Source organism: Chelonia mydas, chromosome 8 (genome assembly GCF_015237465.2).
Source record: "Chelonia mydas isolate rCheMyd1 chromosome 8, rCheMyd1.pri.v2, whole genome shotgun sequence".
Taxonomy (NCBI): domain Eukaryota; kingdom Metazoa; phylum Chordata; order Testudines; family Cheloniidae; genus Chelonia; species Chelonia mydas.
Window position 1 is genome coordinate 15,679,235 of NC_057854.1, and position 19,004 is coordinate 15,698,238.

The window sequence follows — 19,004 nt, forward strand, 5'->3', positions numbered from 1 at the left end:
CATGGCCTACCACTTAATCACTACTGAATGATATGAAGTATCCTGAGAAATAGCATACTGTCTCCTTAGACCTCCCAGCTCAGGGACCAATAGACCAGAAGTTAAACATAGGTTTCCTTAATCTCTTTAGCAGTTGTATTGTTTTGTCTTATCTCCTGCAGACAGCTTCTTGGATCGGCAAGTGTGCCCATTTTCTAAAGTTATTTTCCTCAATCTCCACCATATCAGTAAATTTACAGTATATTCCAATGAATATAAACTTAGCAAACAGTGTTTAATAATTTATTAACTTTTCCCATTAAATGGTACATTCTCTAAGATGACAAACAATTTCCTGGCAGTTTTATTTACAGTCTTCAGCGTGTTCTGTAAAACTCAGTAATGATTACAGACTAAAACACACAACATACATATTTTCAAACATTTAAATAGAAGCACATTTTATTCCAAAGTAATTCTACACACTACTTTTTCCATAAAAATATAAAAAATAGTTTAATTACTATATTTTACCTAAACCAGGATATCTAAGAATTTTCTTTCACATATGATGCCCCGTCCCAAAAAAACGGAACTCCATCAATAAGAAATTGAAAAGGAGACTGCATCACAAAATTAAATGACTAATGCCATCTGCTTAAATTCACCACAACAGCAAATTAGTTCTATTTAGCAACTTGCAAAAGACATCTTGCAATATGCAGGGCTGTGATGCTAGTTTGCTGGGTTTTTTAGCTAATATGCCTCTTTCATTTCTTTCACGAATGTGCACAAACTTCTTATGTAAAAATAATGGACTGAGCCAAATAATCATTTTATACTGCAGACTATAATGCCAGCTACCATGTGCCCAACAAATGTAAATTGACAATCTTACACTACATAATAATTTTGCAAAAATAGCAAAAGGGAAATATCTTCCTTTTGGGAACTACATTTAAAGGTGACTCATTTTTTCTTACCAAACTTCCAATGAAAATAGCTTTTTGTCCTTGCTTTGAAAATAATGCCTCGATTATATTTATGTTACTACCATTTCTCCAAATTCTCTGACTCATATTCTGTGTGGAAAGCTAAATGAGTTGAGGGGGTGGGGCAGAGACACCACTATGGCCCCTCTCTTTTTAGGATACATTTAATTTTATAAAAAAGGCACAAAGATGAAACTCCTAAGCAGCATCAGTTATTATGATTCGCACCCCCTGCCCATAACCTTCATCTTATTCCAATGCTACTGCTGCAAGAGACATTCTTTGTCTCAGAGAATGTTACAGTTCCATGAGCTCAGGAAACAGGCAAAGTTGAAAAGACTAGCTAAAGCCTTTGTACAGTACAAACAGCATATGGATCTCTAACAAATTAGCGCTAATAAAAGTTTTATGTTGCAATTAATCTTTGACCTGGAAATCTCAGGAAAAGCCATTTGAGAAAAGCTCAGCAGCAAAGTATAATATATTTCTCAGCAAAGGGACGGAAGTCACTCTCTGAGCAATACTGTGCATTCAGTTTAGCCAGATAATGGTAATGCTATTTGAGTACTACACAGCCAATGGTGTTAGAAGCTCTTATTCCTCTTCCTCCCTAACTAGTTTACAGGATTTTTTAAAACATAAATGAAGCTGCTGTAAACGGAGAGTCAGTATATGATGTATACAGCACAATCTGAAACAAGAAGGTTTTGCTCTCTGGCATGTAAACATTAGGGTTACTGGACTTTAGGTCATATAAACAAATCTGATGACAGATTTTTAAACTAAAAAAGTAAAATTTCCTATTAAAGGATTAACCACAAAAATACTCTTTCAATAAGTCTCACTTGCCATGTATACCTTTTTATGTCCTATGACGAATATGTAAAACACTTAGAAAGTTTTAAACTGTAGAAATTTTAACCAGTTAAGCTGTTTGGCAATAATGTATTCAAAACCTCCTTAGAGAATGACATTATCGTTCACTAATACCAGTCCTACATTGTCACCGAACATGGCACCGCGCTATTTCTTCTTCTTTTTCTTCGGTGGCTCATCATCAGAGCTGCTGTCTGTGCTGGTGCTGCTGCTACTGGAGGAACTAGAATCTGACTCGAAGTCTGAGGAAGAGGAAGAACTACTTGAAGATGGGGAGGATGAGGAAGTGGAGGAGCTTTCATCACTGTCGCTGTCATCAGAAGAAGAAGAGGTAGAGGAATCTTCACTCTCGGACGAAGAATCACTAGCTGAACTGATGCTGCTGTTGCTGCTGGAACTGGTCACGCTCTTAGACCTACAAGAAACATGAAAAGGACAGGTGAGAGAGTTTCTTCCCAGTACAGTGGTCATTGAACAGACCTGCTGAAGGCACAACTACAAAAAACAATGTTCATTACAAGCTTGCTTTTATAAGCTCAAAAACATTCACCATTTGGGCTCAAACTTTCCAGACGTGACTTTGTCTGAAGCTGGTATTTCCTCCACTTTCTTGCTTCTATTTTGAACAAATACCCTTCAGCCATTTGAGTAATGGGACAGTACAATACATACTTCCCCATTGTAAAACAAAACATAACTACAGGAGAAAAAGCAAAGGTTTGAAACTTGGTACAGGTATCATCCTTACTGAGGACTGGGGTCTTTGCTTGGTTAGAGTGGGAGAGAGGGAATAAAAGTTTTAAGTGATAGGAAAAAATGATAGGAAAAAAAAAATGACAACAAAGGTTTTAGAAAAGCTTAATGAAGATCTGCTCCTTTGACACATTATTGTACATTCTCCCTGGATGAAATTCTAGCCCCACTGAAGTCAGTGAGAGTTTTACTATTGACTTCAGTGGGTCAGAATTTCACCCAAGGGATGCTGCTCCCAAGCTACTGAGGGAGAAGGAATCCAACGTGCCCACCACTACAGTAACATTTTGTGGGATGGAGATTTTAATAATCTCAGGGAAACTTTCAGAAAAACAAATCCTTTAAAAATAGTTTTATCAAGGGCAAAGAAAAAACATGAATATGGGGGTAAATATCATGAAGGCCTGCATGCTCTGCCATTTTTCTGAATTCATATTCTGAAAACTAGAAGCTTTCATTTTGATTTTTAAAAATCAGTCATTTTCCCATTAAGATAAAGCTATTGCAGGTGTGCTACTGCTCCTAAGCAGTTTGAGATTTTGGTATGGACAATGCTACTAGGTGCCAAAAATGAACAACACAGGTTTTCCAAACATACCTCAGCCCAAAACCAAAGGTGCTAGCTCACCTTGCTCTCATTCCATTCAGTCAACTGAATGTCATTCCTAACTGGTACTATGTAAAGTGCTAGAAATATTAAGCATAGGTTCGCTTTTCTCCAGAAAAAAGGAAATTAAATGCTTTCATAAGATTAAGGGTGCTTAGTTGAAAATCACTAAGTCAGGAAATTCATAAGCTAAGGTTATAACAACTACATTAACTCTGCCTCATTGTGCACCCACAGTTGTGTCAAACTGACATACGTGGAGCCGTGTGTTATGATGTTCTGAGCCATTAACATCTTAATATACATTCTATTGAGGGCAGTTTATACACAGCTGCTCAGGAAGGAATCTCCAGAAAATAAGCTAATAAAAGCCACATCTTAAAGTGGTGTTCGGAATCATCAGGATGGATCACTACATAGGTAGTAGAGTGGGTACTTTCAGATAATGTCTAATAGCTATTCCCTTGACAGAAATATTTTTGGGGAGAGGGCAAGGGCCAGGGATAGGAAGCAGAACATCATCTACAGCAGAACCTCAGAGTTACAGACACCAGAGTTATGAACTGACCAGTCAATCACACACCTCATTTAGAACCAGAATTATGCAATCGGGCAGAGGCAGAGACGAGACCAAAAAAAAAAAAAAAAGTACAGTACAGTACTGTGTTAAATGTAAACTACTAAAAAATAAAGGGAAAACAGCATTTTTCTTCTGCATAGTAAAGTTTCAAAGCTGTATTAAGTCAATGTTCAGTTGCAAACTTTTGAAAGAACCACCATAAAGTTTTGTTCGGAGTTATGTACCACCTCCATTCCCGAAGTGTTTGTAACTCTGAGGTTCTACTGTACTTGCTTTCAGAAGGTTACATAATATATAGTCTGTTGGTTTGGTTACACAAGGGGGATGAATCATTGGGGCAGATGAAGAAATGTACTTCCTTGAAAGAGGCAGTGATACACACATGGCTTAGATAGTGTAAGAAAAGTAACCTTTAGATCATGCTCTAGACATTTTTTTTATATTTTGTATCTGAATAGATGCACTGATTTTGAAATTCCATTTCAATAATGTATCAATAAAATGAGTTTTTATATAAGGCAACCCGAATCAGATCTCTGATACTGCACACTAGATACAACTACAGATAAGTGCCTCAGAATAAGCAGTAGACCCATGGATCAAAGGAGGCAGAATCAGCCAGAGTACAAGACCAAGTGTCTTGGGGTTTGCAATCTACCTTCCAAAAGAGTGCCATGAGGGAAGTGGTAAGGGCTAGTGTGGGCACAAGAAAGCCCAAAGCAACCTAAAAGTTATGGGGCACAGTTGCAGGAGTTTTGTCATTTCGTATTTTTCTGGTTAAGCCTGTAGCAATGCTACTGGAACCTTAACTTTTGCATCTCTTAACTTCAGGATTTTAAGTATACAACAACATGCTGCATTGAGTATTTTTGTATTTAACTCTTCCTAACGCATAGTAAGTGTACGTGATGCCTTATATGCAAATAAATGAATACTGTGGCTGGATCTGAAGAGGACTATAACACGTGAGAAAACAATTCAAACCAAGAATGTGTAATGTTTTAAAGGTGATCTGCAAAGAAAAAAATGGGTCTGTCAATGTAAAAATAAAGTCTAAAATATTTTTTCCAAAATAAAAGGACATCTTTAATAAAAAACATTGCCTCTTCAGCTGAGCTGAGAGCTCACCCAGAAATCCACCAGTAAAACCAGTCTTGACATTTTTGATATCTTATGGCAAATACAGGCTTTTTAAAAAAGCCTTTCTGGCCTCTTATATATATAATCTCATAAAGATACAAAGAAAAAGACACCAGACCAACATTTTAAACTTGTTTGCAAGTCTCCCTTAAAGGAGGGATTCTGACACCAAGGGTGTTTTCTGAAGTGGAGCGTGGGTGGCCATTTCAATCAGCAGAGCAGCAATAAAGGAGGCACTAAGCTAGAAGTGGGAGAAGACGGTTATACCATATTTCCATTTGGGATTGTCTCACAAAAATGTTGCTCGCAGATACTGAACACATGACAGCACCAATGGCAACCTTATAACAAAGTTCTACTTGTTTTTTATACTAACACAATAATGAAACTGGTGTAGCTGTTCCCAGCAGCGCTAGCACTGCTTCATAAGACCCAATTTTAGTGTCAATGATAGTTTTGTTTGGTTGGGTTTGGATTTGTTTTGTTTACAGTCGCTAGAAAAACTTTTAGAGGGAGATGACAGTTCGGAATGGGGAAGAGAGAAGGAACAGCAAGCTGAGGAGAAAGAACTATTATTAACTGGAAAACCGTAGTCAATTATTGCACTTATTTGAAATACAAAATAATGCCCTTCTAGCCAAAGGAAGGAATATTTTTTTCTACTAAAGGGAAGAGTATGTAGAGAAGGGAAGATCAAAAAGGAAAAAGTGAAGTCAGAGAATTAGAAGGTGAAGGGGTTGGAGAAACTTCAAATGCTCATAGCATGACTACTTAAAGGAGGCCAAAGGCAACAAACAACCTTCACTGCAATTTCTACTTTCCGTATCCCACACACCCTCTTTCAAATTACCCTCTCCGTAATGAGTGCAACATAATGCAATGGAATAGCTGCAGTTTTAATCTTTTCCCACATACCTTTTTTTCTTGGTCTTCCTTTCTGCAGTACCTTCTCCAGTTCTAATTAAGGGGAGGGAAAAACAATGGCTTTGATTAATGCAGTGGGAAAAATTAAGTAAACAGGTGCATAGTGGAGTTGAGATTTATAATAGAAAATCATCATCCCACTGGCAGAAAAGTAAACAGTGGGTTGTAATGACTAAAGTTCACTTGGCACATTCACTTTCAGCCATTTTTCAACCCAAGAAGACATTCCCTATAACTTAAATAAAGCTGTTGTATTTTATCCTTTTAAACATTTTTTGTATTTGAGTATGCCACACTCTCAGTTACCTTCTGCTAAGGGTTCTTTACATTAAAGTGATACTGTCGGTGTGAAAAGAAGATGTGTACAAGTTTTCTTTACCTAATACCTCAAATTATTAAAACTAAGTTTTCAAAATCTAAATTAGCTTTCATCATTTACGTTCTTCATGAATTTCTCTCCTGTGCAATGGAGAGAAAACAGTCCATTTTTATTAATAATATCTAGCTATTTCACTTTCAGGTCCTCATGCATTCACACACTGATAGAAAGTTTGGGTTTCAAACACTGCAGTGAAATGCTTGTTTAACAAAATGGTTTCTCCATGGGATTTCCTTTTTAATTCCGAAGGAGATTTCTGTTGGTCTTAACTTTTGAGAAAACATTTCCACAAAGTAGCAGAATTAGGCCAAATTTGCCATGACTGTTCCCCTTTCAATTCATATGGTCATATCACCCTTTCAGCCAACAGCAGAAGTAAACCACATGAGGCCTCTATTTTGCATAGCATTTAAGTATGTAATTAATTCCATCCCTATTCGGGGAGTGGAGTAGCGTGTCTGTGTGGTTAAGGTCCTCAGCTACAGTCCTGAAGATCCTGCGTTTGAGTACCAAGTATCAGAGGGGTGGCCGTGTTAGTCTGTATCCACAAAAACAACGAGCAGTCCTGTGGCACCTTTAAGACTAAATGATTTATTTGTGCATAAGCTATTGTGGATAAAAACCCCACTTCTTCAGATGCATATCACTTGACTTCACACTGAAAGGTTTCCTCTACTCACCATCTTTGATGTGATGCTGGCCACATCCCTCCCTGGTACACTGTTGGCTATGAAACTGATATGCCTTAACCACAGCAGCCCATTGAGCCATTGGCTCCAGAAAGCTTTTAAGCATATGTTTAACTTTAGCTTGTATTTACGTCCCATTTGACATCCCGTGGATTTAAGACCTTTCCCAAAAAGGGATTCTTTCCTTAATCAAGGCCTAATATTAGAAGCAAACTTAGATAAATAGAAGCAAAAACTATTTCTGGTTTTTACAATTCAGTTACTCACATTTCACTTAAAAGATGAGCAGCAACGGATTTTAGAAAACAGAGCTCATCCATACAGATTCCGAAATAATGGTTTGGTTTTTTTTAACATAATATTTTAATAAAATGGTGGTAGGTAACATCAAGGAGAATGCAGACTTGCCTACCGTCACACAGACCTGCAAAATGCATGAGCATATTGCAAGATGTCAAGCATTCCTGAACAACTGGTAAAACGTCATGGGTCTGTGTGCAAGAGGAGTGCTTTCCTCACATAATCCCCAGTAGCCATACAGAGGGTTCACTAAACTACAAACCAGGAGATCACAAATTCTAATCCCAACTCTTTTACTAATTGTTCTCCATATTTCTGTGACCTCCGCAACCTTTACTAATCAGGGCCTCATGCTCCACCTTAGAGGAGGCATTTATCATTCATTCATTTTACACCAGGCAAAGCTGAGAATACAACCCCGGTCTCTAATTTGCCAAATTGCCTCTCAGAAGTAAGGGCCTAGATTATGTGTTAGCCTAACCATGATAACAGAGTGTAGATTCTTAGTGGCCAACCCAGACAGAAGTTTATGAGTCTGCTACTGCCTCTATGCTAATGCGTATTGTCCTGGAGCTCAAGTGGTAGAAGCTTATACTTTTAAATCCAGAACTCCCAGGTTCAAACTCTGCAGATGATCCAAACAGAGACATTATTATACTTGGCTATGCAATCTCTACTCTACCATACTCGGCTCCCAGAGCCAGCAATACAAATCAGGAATCCTCATACTCTGCATTCACAAGCAGTAATAACCCAGTAATAAAGTGTGCTATCTCCCCCTCTACAATCTGCTCCATAGGGGGATAACAGTAAGCTTCCCCTATCAGTTATTCCTATAGTTGCCATGGTAGAGGACGATGGCATAAATCTGAAGATTGTGGGATCAAACCTGTGTTGTTTTATTATTGCCCCGCTGCTGCCCTATAGATAAACCAAGATCTTAATTCTCTACAGATGCATGAGCATTAAATCCACACCCCTCCCCTACACAGAATCACATAGCTGAAGTCCGTGCTAGTATGCAAATTAGTTACAAATATTAAAAATTGGGTAATTTACATGTATCACACAGAGTTGCACAAAACTTGGCAGCTACTGGAATGAAACCTTTCAAGCTTCCATTTGGTACTGTACTTATGTCATCATTCACTATAGAAAAGCCAGGGTGTCTGCCCTCAGGATGTTGAGGAGGTATTACACGTCTCAGCTTTGTACTACATAAAATGTATTACGTTTTTAAACAAGCGGTAATTCAGTTTTCCTCTTTTAGAATCTTACAGCAACCTTTTTAGAATTTTAGAAGCCTTTAAAATTCTCTTTTCATTGTCTTCATTAAGAACATTATTTGCAGTATTTAAAGTATCTTTACATTTCGTTCTTACTTCACTTCCCTTCCTCACCCCAGCTATTGTACAGTACTTGATACCTAACAAGTAGGGACAAGGAAATATGTTCCAAATGTTGCATCAAAATTGGAATAAATTTAAGTGTCTAAAAGCACACAGTCATTATGTCTTAGAGGGCTTCATAATCAGAATTATTACTTTGTACTGAAGTTCCTTGATTTTAGGTCACACAACCTCCATCTAGGTTAATAACTAACTAGAAGGATCATAATGCAAAATTATTTTCACATTACCTAGTCTTGGACAACAGGACTTGTTTGCCAGTGCAAGGCTATATTAGATATGCAGTTATTCCCTTTAAAAAACTACAGTTGTCAAAAAATGAAGATGTTAAGACTGACACAATGGCTTTAATTCTGGCCCTTGTAAATGCATATTGCTTTTACAACCATATTGTTCTATGTAGGTTTTTATATGGAATGTCCTAGCTTTTTGTTGGGGTTTTTTAAGAAAAGTCCAAAAAAATCATTATGTACACAGGTCATAACATAAGTGAAATAGATTTTGAATCTCATTATGCTGTAATTATGCACACCTATCAAGTTTTTTTTAAAAACCCTCACCCTCCGCCATCGCATTCCCCTTTTCTCTAGAAAATAATTATTTTAAAAGTGCTTGTGCTAAAAAAAATTTTAATGCACCACCTATGATTTTCAAAGACTCATAACTGCCAAATCAAAACCAGTTTTTACTGCACCACTGAAAAGTGCATCTCATAAAATATTAGCCTCATACCAAATTTCACCTTTCTAATGCCAAACTATTTCCACATAAAACCTTTTAAAAAGAAATAGTTTAAAACATTTTTTTTTATAATAAAGTATTTTCCTCCACACCGCTCACGTTTTTAAAAATGGCTGAACCATTTTTTGCTCAGACTTTAAAAGAAAATTAACCCTTCGGTGGAGACCTTGTGTAACCCCCACACCTTCTGGATGTGATGTTCTGTCCCATTTAGTGGCACCAAGACCACTTAGAGATTAATGAATCTGCTACTGCCTCAGTTAAGGCTTTTAGCTCATTCCATAGAGGCTCATACATTAAGCTTCAGAGGTCCCAGGTTTGATCCCCCCGCCGACAACCGGGGTCTATCCGTGTTATACTTGCATAGAAAATTTCAGCCCCGAAAGAATAAAGATTTAGAAAGTCATAAGCAACTGACAAAGGGAAAAATAAAGTTAGAATTAAAATGCTTAAGACACCTTAAATCCTTGGGCTTCACTTGGCCAATGGCATTAAGCACTGTGTTGTCTAACCCTGCTTAAAACAAGTCTACACAACACATGGTTCAACACATCAGCAGCCATTAGTTCTTGCCTATGATAGTGTTCCTACTATTGCTACCAATAGTGAGTACCATTGCTATTCAGTATATGATAACAGCTAGGAGGATGGTTGACATAAAAATTATATGAAATATCCCTTTATGTTCAACATTTTGAAAGCTTCTAAGTTCATTAAATTATTTTCTCTTTGAAGGCACTTTTGATTAAAAGGGTGAAATGTTTGAATACTGAATTCTTGGCTCGGAGAAACAACAAAATTCTATCTAGGGGCCAAAAGAATAAGTGAAGTCACACTTCAGATTAAGGCAAAGTCCAATTTGGCTATTTCTTCTTGGTTGCAGGTATCACCTGCCCAGGTGTCTCAGATGTCAAAACTGCAAAGCATGTAGTTCTTTTAATCCAATAAAATGTATCCCCATATTTCTAGGAATAAAGAATTGGCAATACATATGAATCCATATCTTGCTCCCCTATTTGCTTTTTATTCTTCAAAACTAAATACAAGGAAAAACTATGCTCCTGATACACTGTTAACGTAGCACTTATGTTTTTGTTGGTGAACATTTATGGTGAGACTACAAAAATGGACACATCACATACTTTTCTAATTGTGATTATTGTCCCCACACTAGAAAAGATGTACACAAACTGTTTTCTAAGCCCCATGTAAACATGTAATAAGGTAAGTGATCAACGTGCCCAGAAAACAATGCCCCATTACATAAAGGCCCCATTACTTATTTTGACTTTATTCCAGTGACCCATTTTTGTTTAAAAAACCTGTTTGACCTAAGTTATAACAGGGGAAGGCTGACCAAATAACTTGTGGATACTGTGGGATACAAATACATATATATATCCTCTGATGTACATACAGTAACTATTAATGTTAATGGGAGTTACACATACAGACTCAAGAGAATGAACACAAAAACCACACAAAGAAAACTGACCACGCTACTACAATCTTCCAAATACAGTCTATACATACTTCTGCTAATGGCTTTTAAGCTTTAGCCCAGCTGATCTTACCTTTGTTGCAACAATAGTCTGTTTTCTTTTTCTTTCAGAGCTTTCGCTAATTCAACTGTCCTTGATGGTCTGTGTAGATATTTTCTTTTCCCTGTACATTCATAGGTCCAATGTCCGAACTCTAAACACTTCTGACATCTCACATGCTGCTTGTTGGCCTCCCTACAAAAATACAGAATTTGCTTAAGAGCAGGTTTGTATTTAAAGTTGGGATATTTAAGCACAATCAACACTGTCTATTGAAAATTACATCGTGCATTTTAGCATACCAGTCCTAAGACAAAGTATTTGTCTTGTTTAATTTGAGCTTCAACTGTCTGCCTGTATTTATTGGTGCTTTAGCTTTTCTCAAGTCAGAACAATCCTGCATTTCACTAGAGCTCCAGACAAGCACATGCATATGTCTGCATATAGTCAATGGCAGGATTGGGTCCTTTGTGATTACTGGAATGTTCCTGTATCAGTTATTTATCAGAATGCACACAAAGACACTTTTCTATTCCAGAACTGGAGCTCTCAATTCTCTCTTTCTGCTGAAGTGGTAAAGACTAAACTACACTTGGCTCTTGGCAAGTGGTGTGTGGCCAGCATTTTAGTTTAGTAACTCCTATTGGTTGGTCTCTATCAATCTTTCCTCACTCTACTGGGAGTTCATAATTTCCCATTCCCTTCAGAATTTAAAATTCATAAGCAACTATTAAAGAGTTTGAAGAAAAATGGAAGTGGAGCAATTCTTAAGTTTCAGCCAGTGAACGAAGGTAATTCAATTATGGAAAACACAATTCTTGTCCCAAACTAACTGGCAAATATTTTGGCAGCATCTTTTATATTCCGGCACCAACTGTGTGAAATAGGGTTACATAAACATAGATAAATGTTAGTAAATTGTATTCGATGTTACAATCTCCAAAGAATTTGTACCTGCCTCCATAGTTTTTTCAAACAAGCACCTAAAAATCTGTTCCTATCCATTGAGTCAGTTTGTTGCAACATTTTGGGCATCCTAATTTTCAAATCATGGGAGTCTAGTGATTAGAGGCAGGACAGAATGTCAGACTAAATAGGACACTGTGTTCCTTGTGGGAAATTGAAGAGCAATCCTACAATTTCAGCAGCCAATTAATGACTGCTATCACAAAAGATGCAACTGAGGCATGTGAAGTTCAAAGGTAACATTCTACTCTGTCCATCCCAAGTATAACCTGATTCTAGCTTTCTTGCGTGCATAATTCACTAGAGTTAGCCATGCAAAATTTTACTCACCTGCTTCCTGAGAAGGTGTAAACTATTAATTTTTCACCATCATCATAGTAACCATGGGTGAATAATTTTGAGCCCACACTGGTAAATATTCACAGAATTTTGCAATACTTTGCTAGAATTCACAGAGGAAAAAATGCTTCCTTTCAGTTTAATATAGGTTAAATGAGACTCTGATGATATACTCATCCTGAAGAAGGGAGTTCCCACTAACAACTTTTCACTGACACAGGAAAGGAGGTAAAGTTGTTTCCTCTGTTTTATTTTTCCCTCCCACACCTCATTAATTTCTTTAGCTTTAAAATAAAATATTTAGCACTTTTACTGTGATTCATATTTACACTCCCATGAGGTAGGTATTAGTCTAATGTTACAAATGAGGAAATTAAAGCAGAGATATTAAGTGACTCACCCAAGGTCACATCACAAATTGGTGCCAGAGCCAAGATTAAAGCTAGGATTTTCTGACTCCCAGTCTTCTGCTTAGTTTATTGCACCAAGCTGCCTTTCAGCTCTGCCTTTTACCCCTCTTCCCTCAACTGAAAGACTCACTTTGGAAAGTTCAGTCCATTCAGAGCCACATATATACAACAGCCATATACTACTAGAAAGAGGAAAATTCCTAACTCCATATTTAGCATTTAGACACAGTAAAGAGGAGGAGGATAGGAGGAAGGAGGAGAGAGAGGCTATTAGCATTGATGGATGTTTTGGTTTGGTGTGGAACTATGAGTCACCTACTGAGGTACAGAAGAATGGCATGGTTCATTGGCCTTTGTCATCACTTACTCAGGCTCCCAGGTCTATCAAGTTTCTAATAGTCATCCTGTCTATAACATCCAACACCTTTTCGAGACTAAACTTCTCTGGCTTCTTGCAGTAGCCCTAAGGAGAAATGGTGCTAATTTAGATTCAATAGGGAAAAAGTAAGACTCACAATTAATTGCACACAATTAACTTTGAGAATTTAATTTCAGTAGGGAACAGTACTTTTAGTAAGTAGGCTGAACAAAATTCTAGGGCTACTGAAAGGTTTTTAAAAGTTTTATTTTCTCAAGCTCCATTTCTAGACTCCACCGAGAGACTGTCTGTGAATTCTGAACTGCCTTGAGACGCACATTGCACTTAATGGTCAGCCCCCCATTAGCCTAGTAAAATAACTCTACTTGAAATTTTACAAAGGTTAAAAAAAGAACTTAAGGTTAACTAGGTGTATTTAGACTACTGAATACATGGAATTGTAAACAAAATGAGGCCCCAAACAGCTAGTAAATCATCACTGATATATTTTATGTGGTGGATGTCACTTAATAGACAAATATTAAAAAAGATCTTTGCTCCTAAAATGTTACTGTATAGGTTTGGATGTGCTGGAGGGGTATCCAAACTAATGGAAAGATACTGCTACCAGCCCCGACTAAGAAGAGGGGCTGAAACACCTATATACTGTAGCAATATATGTTTTAGACATGCTAAGAGATAGATGAAGATTCTCATGCCGCCTGCCTATTCCTCCATGGAGATTAGTAGAGAGGGCAGGTTTTTCTGCTGCATCAGCTCCCTGCCAACTCCTACAGAAATCAGTCTTGTCTCAACTGAAGCTCGGAGGAGGAGGAAGTTTGGTACATTGACAGAAAAAAACCTGGATTCAATCTCCAGGAGGAGGTAACTAGGTTGACGGAAGAATTCTTTTGTCAATCTAGCCGCATCTACACTGGGGGTTAGGTTAACCTAACTAAGGATGCAAAACTTTTCACAGACCTGAGCGACATAGCTAGGTTGATCTAATTTTTGAACAAAACCAGGCCTTAGACTTCTGGCTCTGCCACAGATGCCATATGTGAGCAGAACTAGCACAGTTCCTCCACTTAATGAACACGCAAACACAAACAAACATTCAGCTTTTGGTGCCAACTCAAACCAGCACATATGTTCTCTATTGGAAGACACTAGAAAACTAGACTGTAAAACCAAACAAAAACATACCATCACTTCCAGGTCCCAACACCACTCATCTCCTGACCAAAAAAGCAGACAATTCCACCCAAACCAAAATAAAATCAAAATCTAAAAGCAATCTAATCACCGGGAAAAAACAGATCAAACAAACTAGACTGCTACAGATTTCTAACCACAGCCCTAATAGCAAATCTCACACAAGTGAAATGGACAACACTAAGGCCTTGTCTACACTACTAAGTTTTGTTGACAAAAGGCAGCCCAAGTCGGAGCAAAGACGACATGTTCCAGGAGGTACTGCTCTTCTCCAATGCAGAGAAAAGGAAATGTAAGGAGTGGAGGGAAGCTGAAAGGCAAGACAGAAAAAAAAAATCAGAAGTTTGTTAAGGATGCTACTGAGCAGATGATTAAAGTCACGGAGAAGCAACCACAGATGCTGAAGCCCTTAATAATGCTGCAGACTGAGCAGATGCGTGCCCACCCTCCTCTGCAGCACATTCAGAACTTTTTTCCATGCACCCCTCCCCAAACTCCACCGGCACAGTCCTTTCTGCTTTCCTGGATTTCTTAGTTTCCCCTTCACTCCACTCCCCAGGACAACTTTAAAAACGATAGCTGGACCCACAGCTCAGATCGTTTGCCCTTCCCTGGTACCTCCTTTTCCACCAAGCACCTTTGTGTGCTGTTTCTTGTACAATAAAAGCAAAGTTTGTGAACGGTAATTCATCTTTATTTGTTTCCTACAAATTGAGATAGCAGGCACTACCAATACATACACAGGCATTTTAATCATTTGCTTACTGGAATGTAATACCCCAAATGTCACCATTGCTTCCTAGGAAAACTACATGTAATGTAACACTGCAGCACCAATCACAGAGATATACATGATTGGTTCTCATTTTCAAAGTGTTGCCTCAAAGCCTCCCCGATTCAAATTGCCCCCCTCTGACAGCTCAGAATCAGCAGCCAAGCAGTCTGCCTCAATACTCCACCTCTGAGCAAATCTTTCACCCTTAGCTTCACAAAGATTATGCAATGTACAACTTGTAGCTATGACCATGGGAATATTATCCTCACTGAGGTCTAACCTGCCATAAAGGCATCGCCAGTGCTCCTTTAATCTACCAAAAGCACATCCCAGAGTCATCCAGCACCTACTCAGCCTGTTGTTGAACCACTCCTTACTGCTGTCCAGGTTTCCTGTGTTAGGTTTCACGAGCCATGGCTGTAAGGGGTACGCCGGGTCTCCCAGGATCACTATGGGCATTTCAACATCCCCTACTGTAATCTTTTGGTCTGGAAAGAAAGTCCCCGCTTGTAGCTTTCTATACAGGCCAGAGTTCCTGATGATGCGTGGTCATGCACCTTCCTGGACCACCCCACGTTCATGTCAGTGAAACGCCCATGGTGATCACCAAGCGCCTCCAACACCATGGAGAAATACCCTTTCCTATTGATGTACTCCGTTGCAAGGTGGTCTGGTGCCAAAATTGGAATGTGCGTGCCATCTAGTGCCCCTCCAGTTAGGGAAACCCATTTCTGCAAAGCCGTCCACTATTTTATGCATATTTCCCAGAGTCATGGTCCTTCGTAGCAGGATGCGATTAATTGCCCTGCACACTTGCATTAATGAAGCCCCAACAGTCGACTTTCCGAATCCAAATTGATTCACGACCAACCAGTAGCAGTCTGGAGTCGCCAGCTTTCATACGATTACCACACACTTCTCTACTGATAGGGCAGCTCTCATTCTGGTGTCCTTGCGCCACAGTGCTGGGGCGAGCTCCGCACACAGTTCCAGGAAGGTGGCTTTCCGCATCCAAAAGTTCTGTAGCCACTGCTCATCATCCCACACCTGCATGACAATACGATCCCACCAGTCAGTGCTTCCCGAGCCCAAAAGCAACAGTCTACCCTCTGCAGCTGTTCTGTGAATGCCAAAAGCAATCTAAAGTTGCTCCTATGCATACCACACAGCATGTCAGGCAACTAGGAGTCTTCTTCACAATTAACTGCACTGCCATCCGCATTGTCTTCATGACAGTTATCAGAGCATAAGAGAGCAGTGCGGGATCCATCCCTTCTCACAAAGATGCCGGGTGCACAGCAAAGAAGGGCCATTGAAAAATTCTGCAAAAGAAAGCCGGAAGCCCATGGAATGCTGGGACAGAAAGCAATGCATCACAGGACATAAAGCCCAGTCCCAAGATGCGCCACGATCCGCTCCACCTTCCCACAAGACCTAGCGGCAGAAGGTGTCACACTGGACTGTGGGATACATACTCACAGTGCACTGCTCACACTGTTCATGCTAGTGCCCCAAGTGTGGACGTGCTCTGCTGACAGAGGAAATGAGTGTGAACATGCAATACCGATTTTTATGATAGCGTTTTTTGAGTGTCGACATAACTTTTGTCGACAAAACTGTAGTGTACACAAGGCCTAAGGCAAGCTCATACTGAACATGGGATCAGTGACTATAAACTGTAAATGGAAGCTAGGAGATACATAGCACAATGCAAAACTCATACAACCAACATGTAAAAGGATAAGTTGAAATGGAGAGACTGTTCCAAAATGAAAGAGAAATAATTATTCCATAAATCATCAGAAATTATGAAACTTTCCACTGAAGAGCAAGGAAAAACTACATAATCCTGGAAAAAGGAAGAAATGCAATAACACTATCCACCCCTTATTATCACAACTGAAAGAGACAAATATGACAAATCGTTACAGGGAATAAACTCCCAAATACTACAGTGAAACCCTAAACATACATTTGATGTACTTTCTCCCAGGCTTGTCTTTTGCTCACTTGGCTTGAAAGGCTAAGAACAAAAAAATTCATCTGAAATTACTTTGGCCAAGATACTTTAAGGTGACCTGCACAATTTAAAAACAAAAATGTAGGCTTATGCTTTTTTGTGTGCACTTCTGTGGACGTGTTAATAAACCCGACATGATTTTTTTCTGCCTTTCTTTTGTTAAACTTTAAAATAGTGTTTACTGGTTTACTTGTGGACCTCATGAATCTCCCAGACTGGGTATTGTGAGTTCTCACACCTTAACTGAAAGGTGGGGGTGTTGAACCTTTAACATTTTGTTGAAAGAATGCCATGATTGATTAATAAGACATTGGTGTTAACAACTACTCAAAACCAGAGTTTTAAATAATCGGACTGAGACATCTTCCCCTCTCAGTCATTCAACTTTCATTCTTTACTATTGTAATACCATCATTTCACTAGTTCTTTAATCACCAGAGTCTGCCATAACACACAAGATCTGAATTTCTGGTGTAAAAAACAAGCAGAATATTTTCTGAACTTTTGAAAAGGGGGAGAAAAAAGCCCATTTAACCTCTTTGTTTATCAGGGGGCTGATCTGTAGTGGTACTTAGCTATCTCACACTGATAGTGAAACACTTAGTTTGTTAACATTTGTAAAGAGCTTTGAAATCCTCAGATGCAAGGAGCTAGAGAAGTGAAGAGTATTTATTATTCCTGTAAGGCTCTGTACCATGGTTAACTTAATCTTCCAATCTACATTATAGAATTTGTTTTTAGGAATCAGTGAGCAGCAGGCCCGTCCCATTTCACAGTCAGCACAGACAGGGTAGAGTCAGCTCTTTCTCGGAGGAAGTACTTCATTATCCATCCCAACGAAAGATTTACAACTTTAAAAGAAGAAAAATCTGCTCTCACGCTGCGGCCCTTTAACCGTGGGACTGTCCCCCTATGGGGGAGGAGGGGTTGCACTCCAGTGCTGCAAGGTGCACGTCAGACACCGGAGGGGCTGAGGGGTCCTGTACACTTGCAGTGCATTATCTACTGCCCATCACCGCCTATACCACGGCCCCTGGCGTACGCGACTGGCCTGGCCAGCCACCGCTACCCGCCCCCCTCCCCAAGGGCTTGCTCCACACCCCACTTGCAGGCTCTCCGGGTTGGGTGAAGGCAGCGATTCTGCTCCCCACACACCTCCCGAGGGGTCCCACGCACACGGGCATCACCGCCTCCACCGGGACTCCCCTCCGAGGCGCCCCCTCCCAGGAGAGCCCGCGTCCCTGAGGCTTCCCCTCCGAGACAACCCTCCGCTCCCCTGCCCACGGGACGCCGCACGAAGACAAGCCCCTCGGGGATCCGCTGTCTCCGAGGACCCTCCCTTAGCCCCCGGCCCGGCGCACTCACGCCTGCCGCCGAGCGATGAGTCGGTGCATGGGAGTCGCCATCTTAGCCCCTGGCCGGAAAGTGAGGGATGCCGACGATAGGCCACCGCGCTGCATGCTGGGCAATTCCGCCCTTCTCCTCCTTCCCCATTGGGAGAGAAGCCAGCAGCTGCCTGCCACAAAGAGCCAGGCGCCTGGCGGCTAGAGAGGACGTGTGCTGGGGCCCGTCATCTACCTCAGCTCCACTCCTCCGGGCCTGCCTAGCCGCTAGTGCGGCTCCCTGCCGTTCCAGCGGTGCGCTCAGATCTGTCCAGTCTCCTTCTCCCCCGGGGCCTCTCGCCCTTCCTGGGGCCATGTGCATGCCTCCCCCGGGCGGTCCGTCCCCCTCTTACCTTCCTGTACCCACAGTGCATAGGCACCAGTTCCCGCCTCTTGTTTTCGTTTTGGGCTGGTCTCTTCACCCTTCTGAGTGTCACACTGGTGGATTTGGCTTCTTTCTCTAAGTTTCTTTAGGTCACCCTCTTTTTCTCTTCCCAGGGGGTTTCCACGTTATCACTGGCCATAGAAGTGCATCCTTAAAGCTTCTCCTAATATGCCCTCCATCATCATCTTCTTACCATGTTTGATGCTTTAGCTTAGATTTTGATCTTACCATGTTTGATGCTTTA

At 40.1% G+C, this 19,004-nt stretch overlaps 1 protein-coding gene across 4 annotated transcripts; it reads right to left on the reverse strand.

Moving 5' to 3' along the window:
- Positions 1 to 268: 268 nt before the first annotated feature.
- On the reverse strand, positions 269 to 18,489 carry ZCCHC10 (zinc finger CCHC-type containing 10). Of its 4 annotated transcripts, none has more exons than XM_037906860.2 (5): positions 18,359 to 18,409; positions 12,945 to 13,088; positions 10,944 to 11,105; positions 5,843 to 5,884; positions 269 to 2,262 (listed from the first exon to the last, which is right to left on the reverse strand). In XM_037906860.2, the coding sequence occupies exons 2-5, from the start codon at positions 12,983 to 12,985 to the stop codon at positions 1,995 to 1,997; spliced, it is 513 nt and encodes a 170-aa protein (XP_037762788.1). In that variant the 5' UTR covers positions 12,986 to 13,088; positions 18,359 to 18,409; the 3' UTR covers positions 269 to 1,994. The 4 variants fall into 4 exon arrangements, with proteins under 4 accessions (XP_037762788.1, XP_037762786.1, XP_007063677.2 ...); XM_037906858.2 differs by lacking the exon at positions 18,359 to 18,409 and adding an exon at positions 15,324 to 15,669 and having other exon boundaries at positions 12,945 to 14,508; XM_007063615.4 differs by lacking the exon at positions 12,945 to 13,088 and having other exon boundaries at positions 18,359 to 18,489.
- Positions 18,490 to 19,004: the final 515 nt, after the last annotated feature.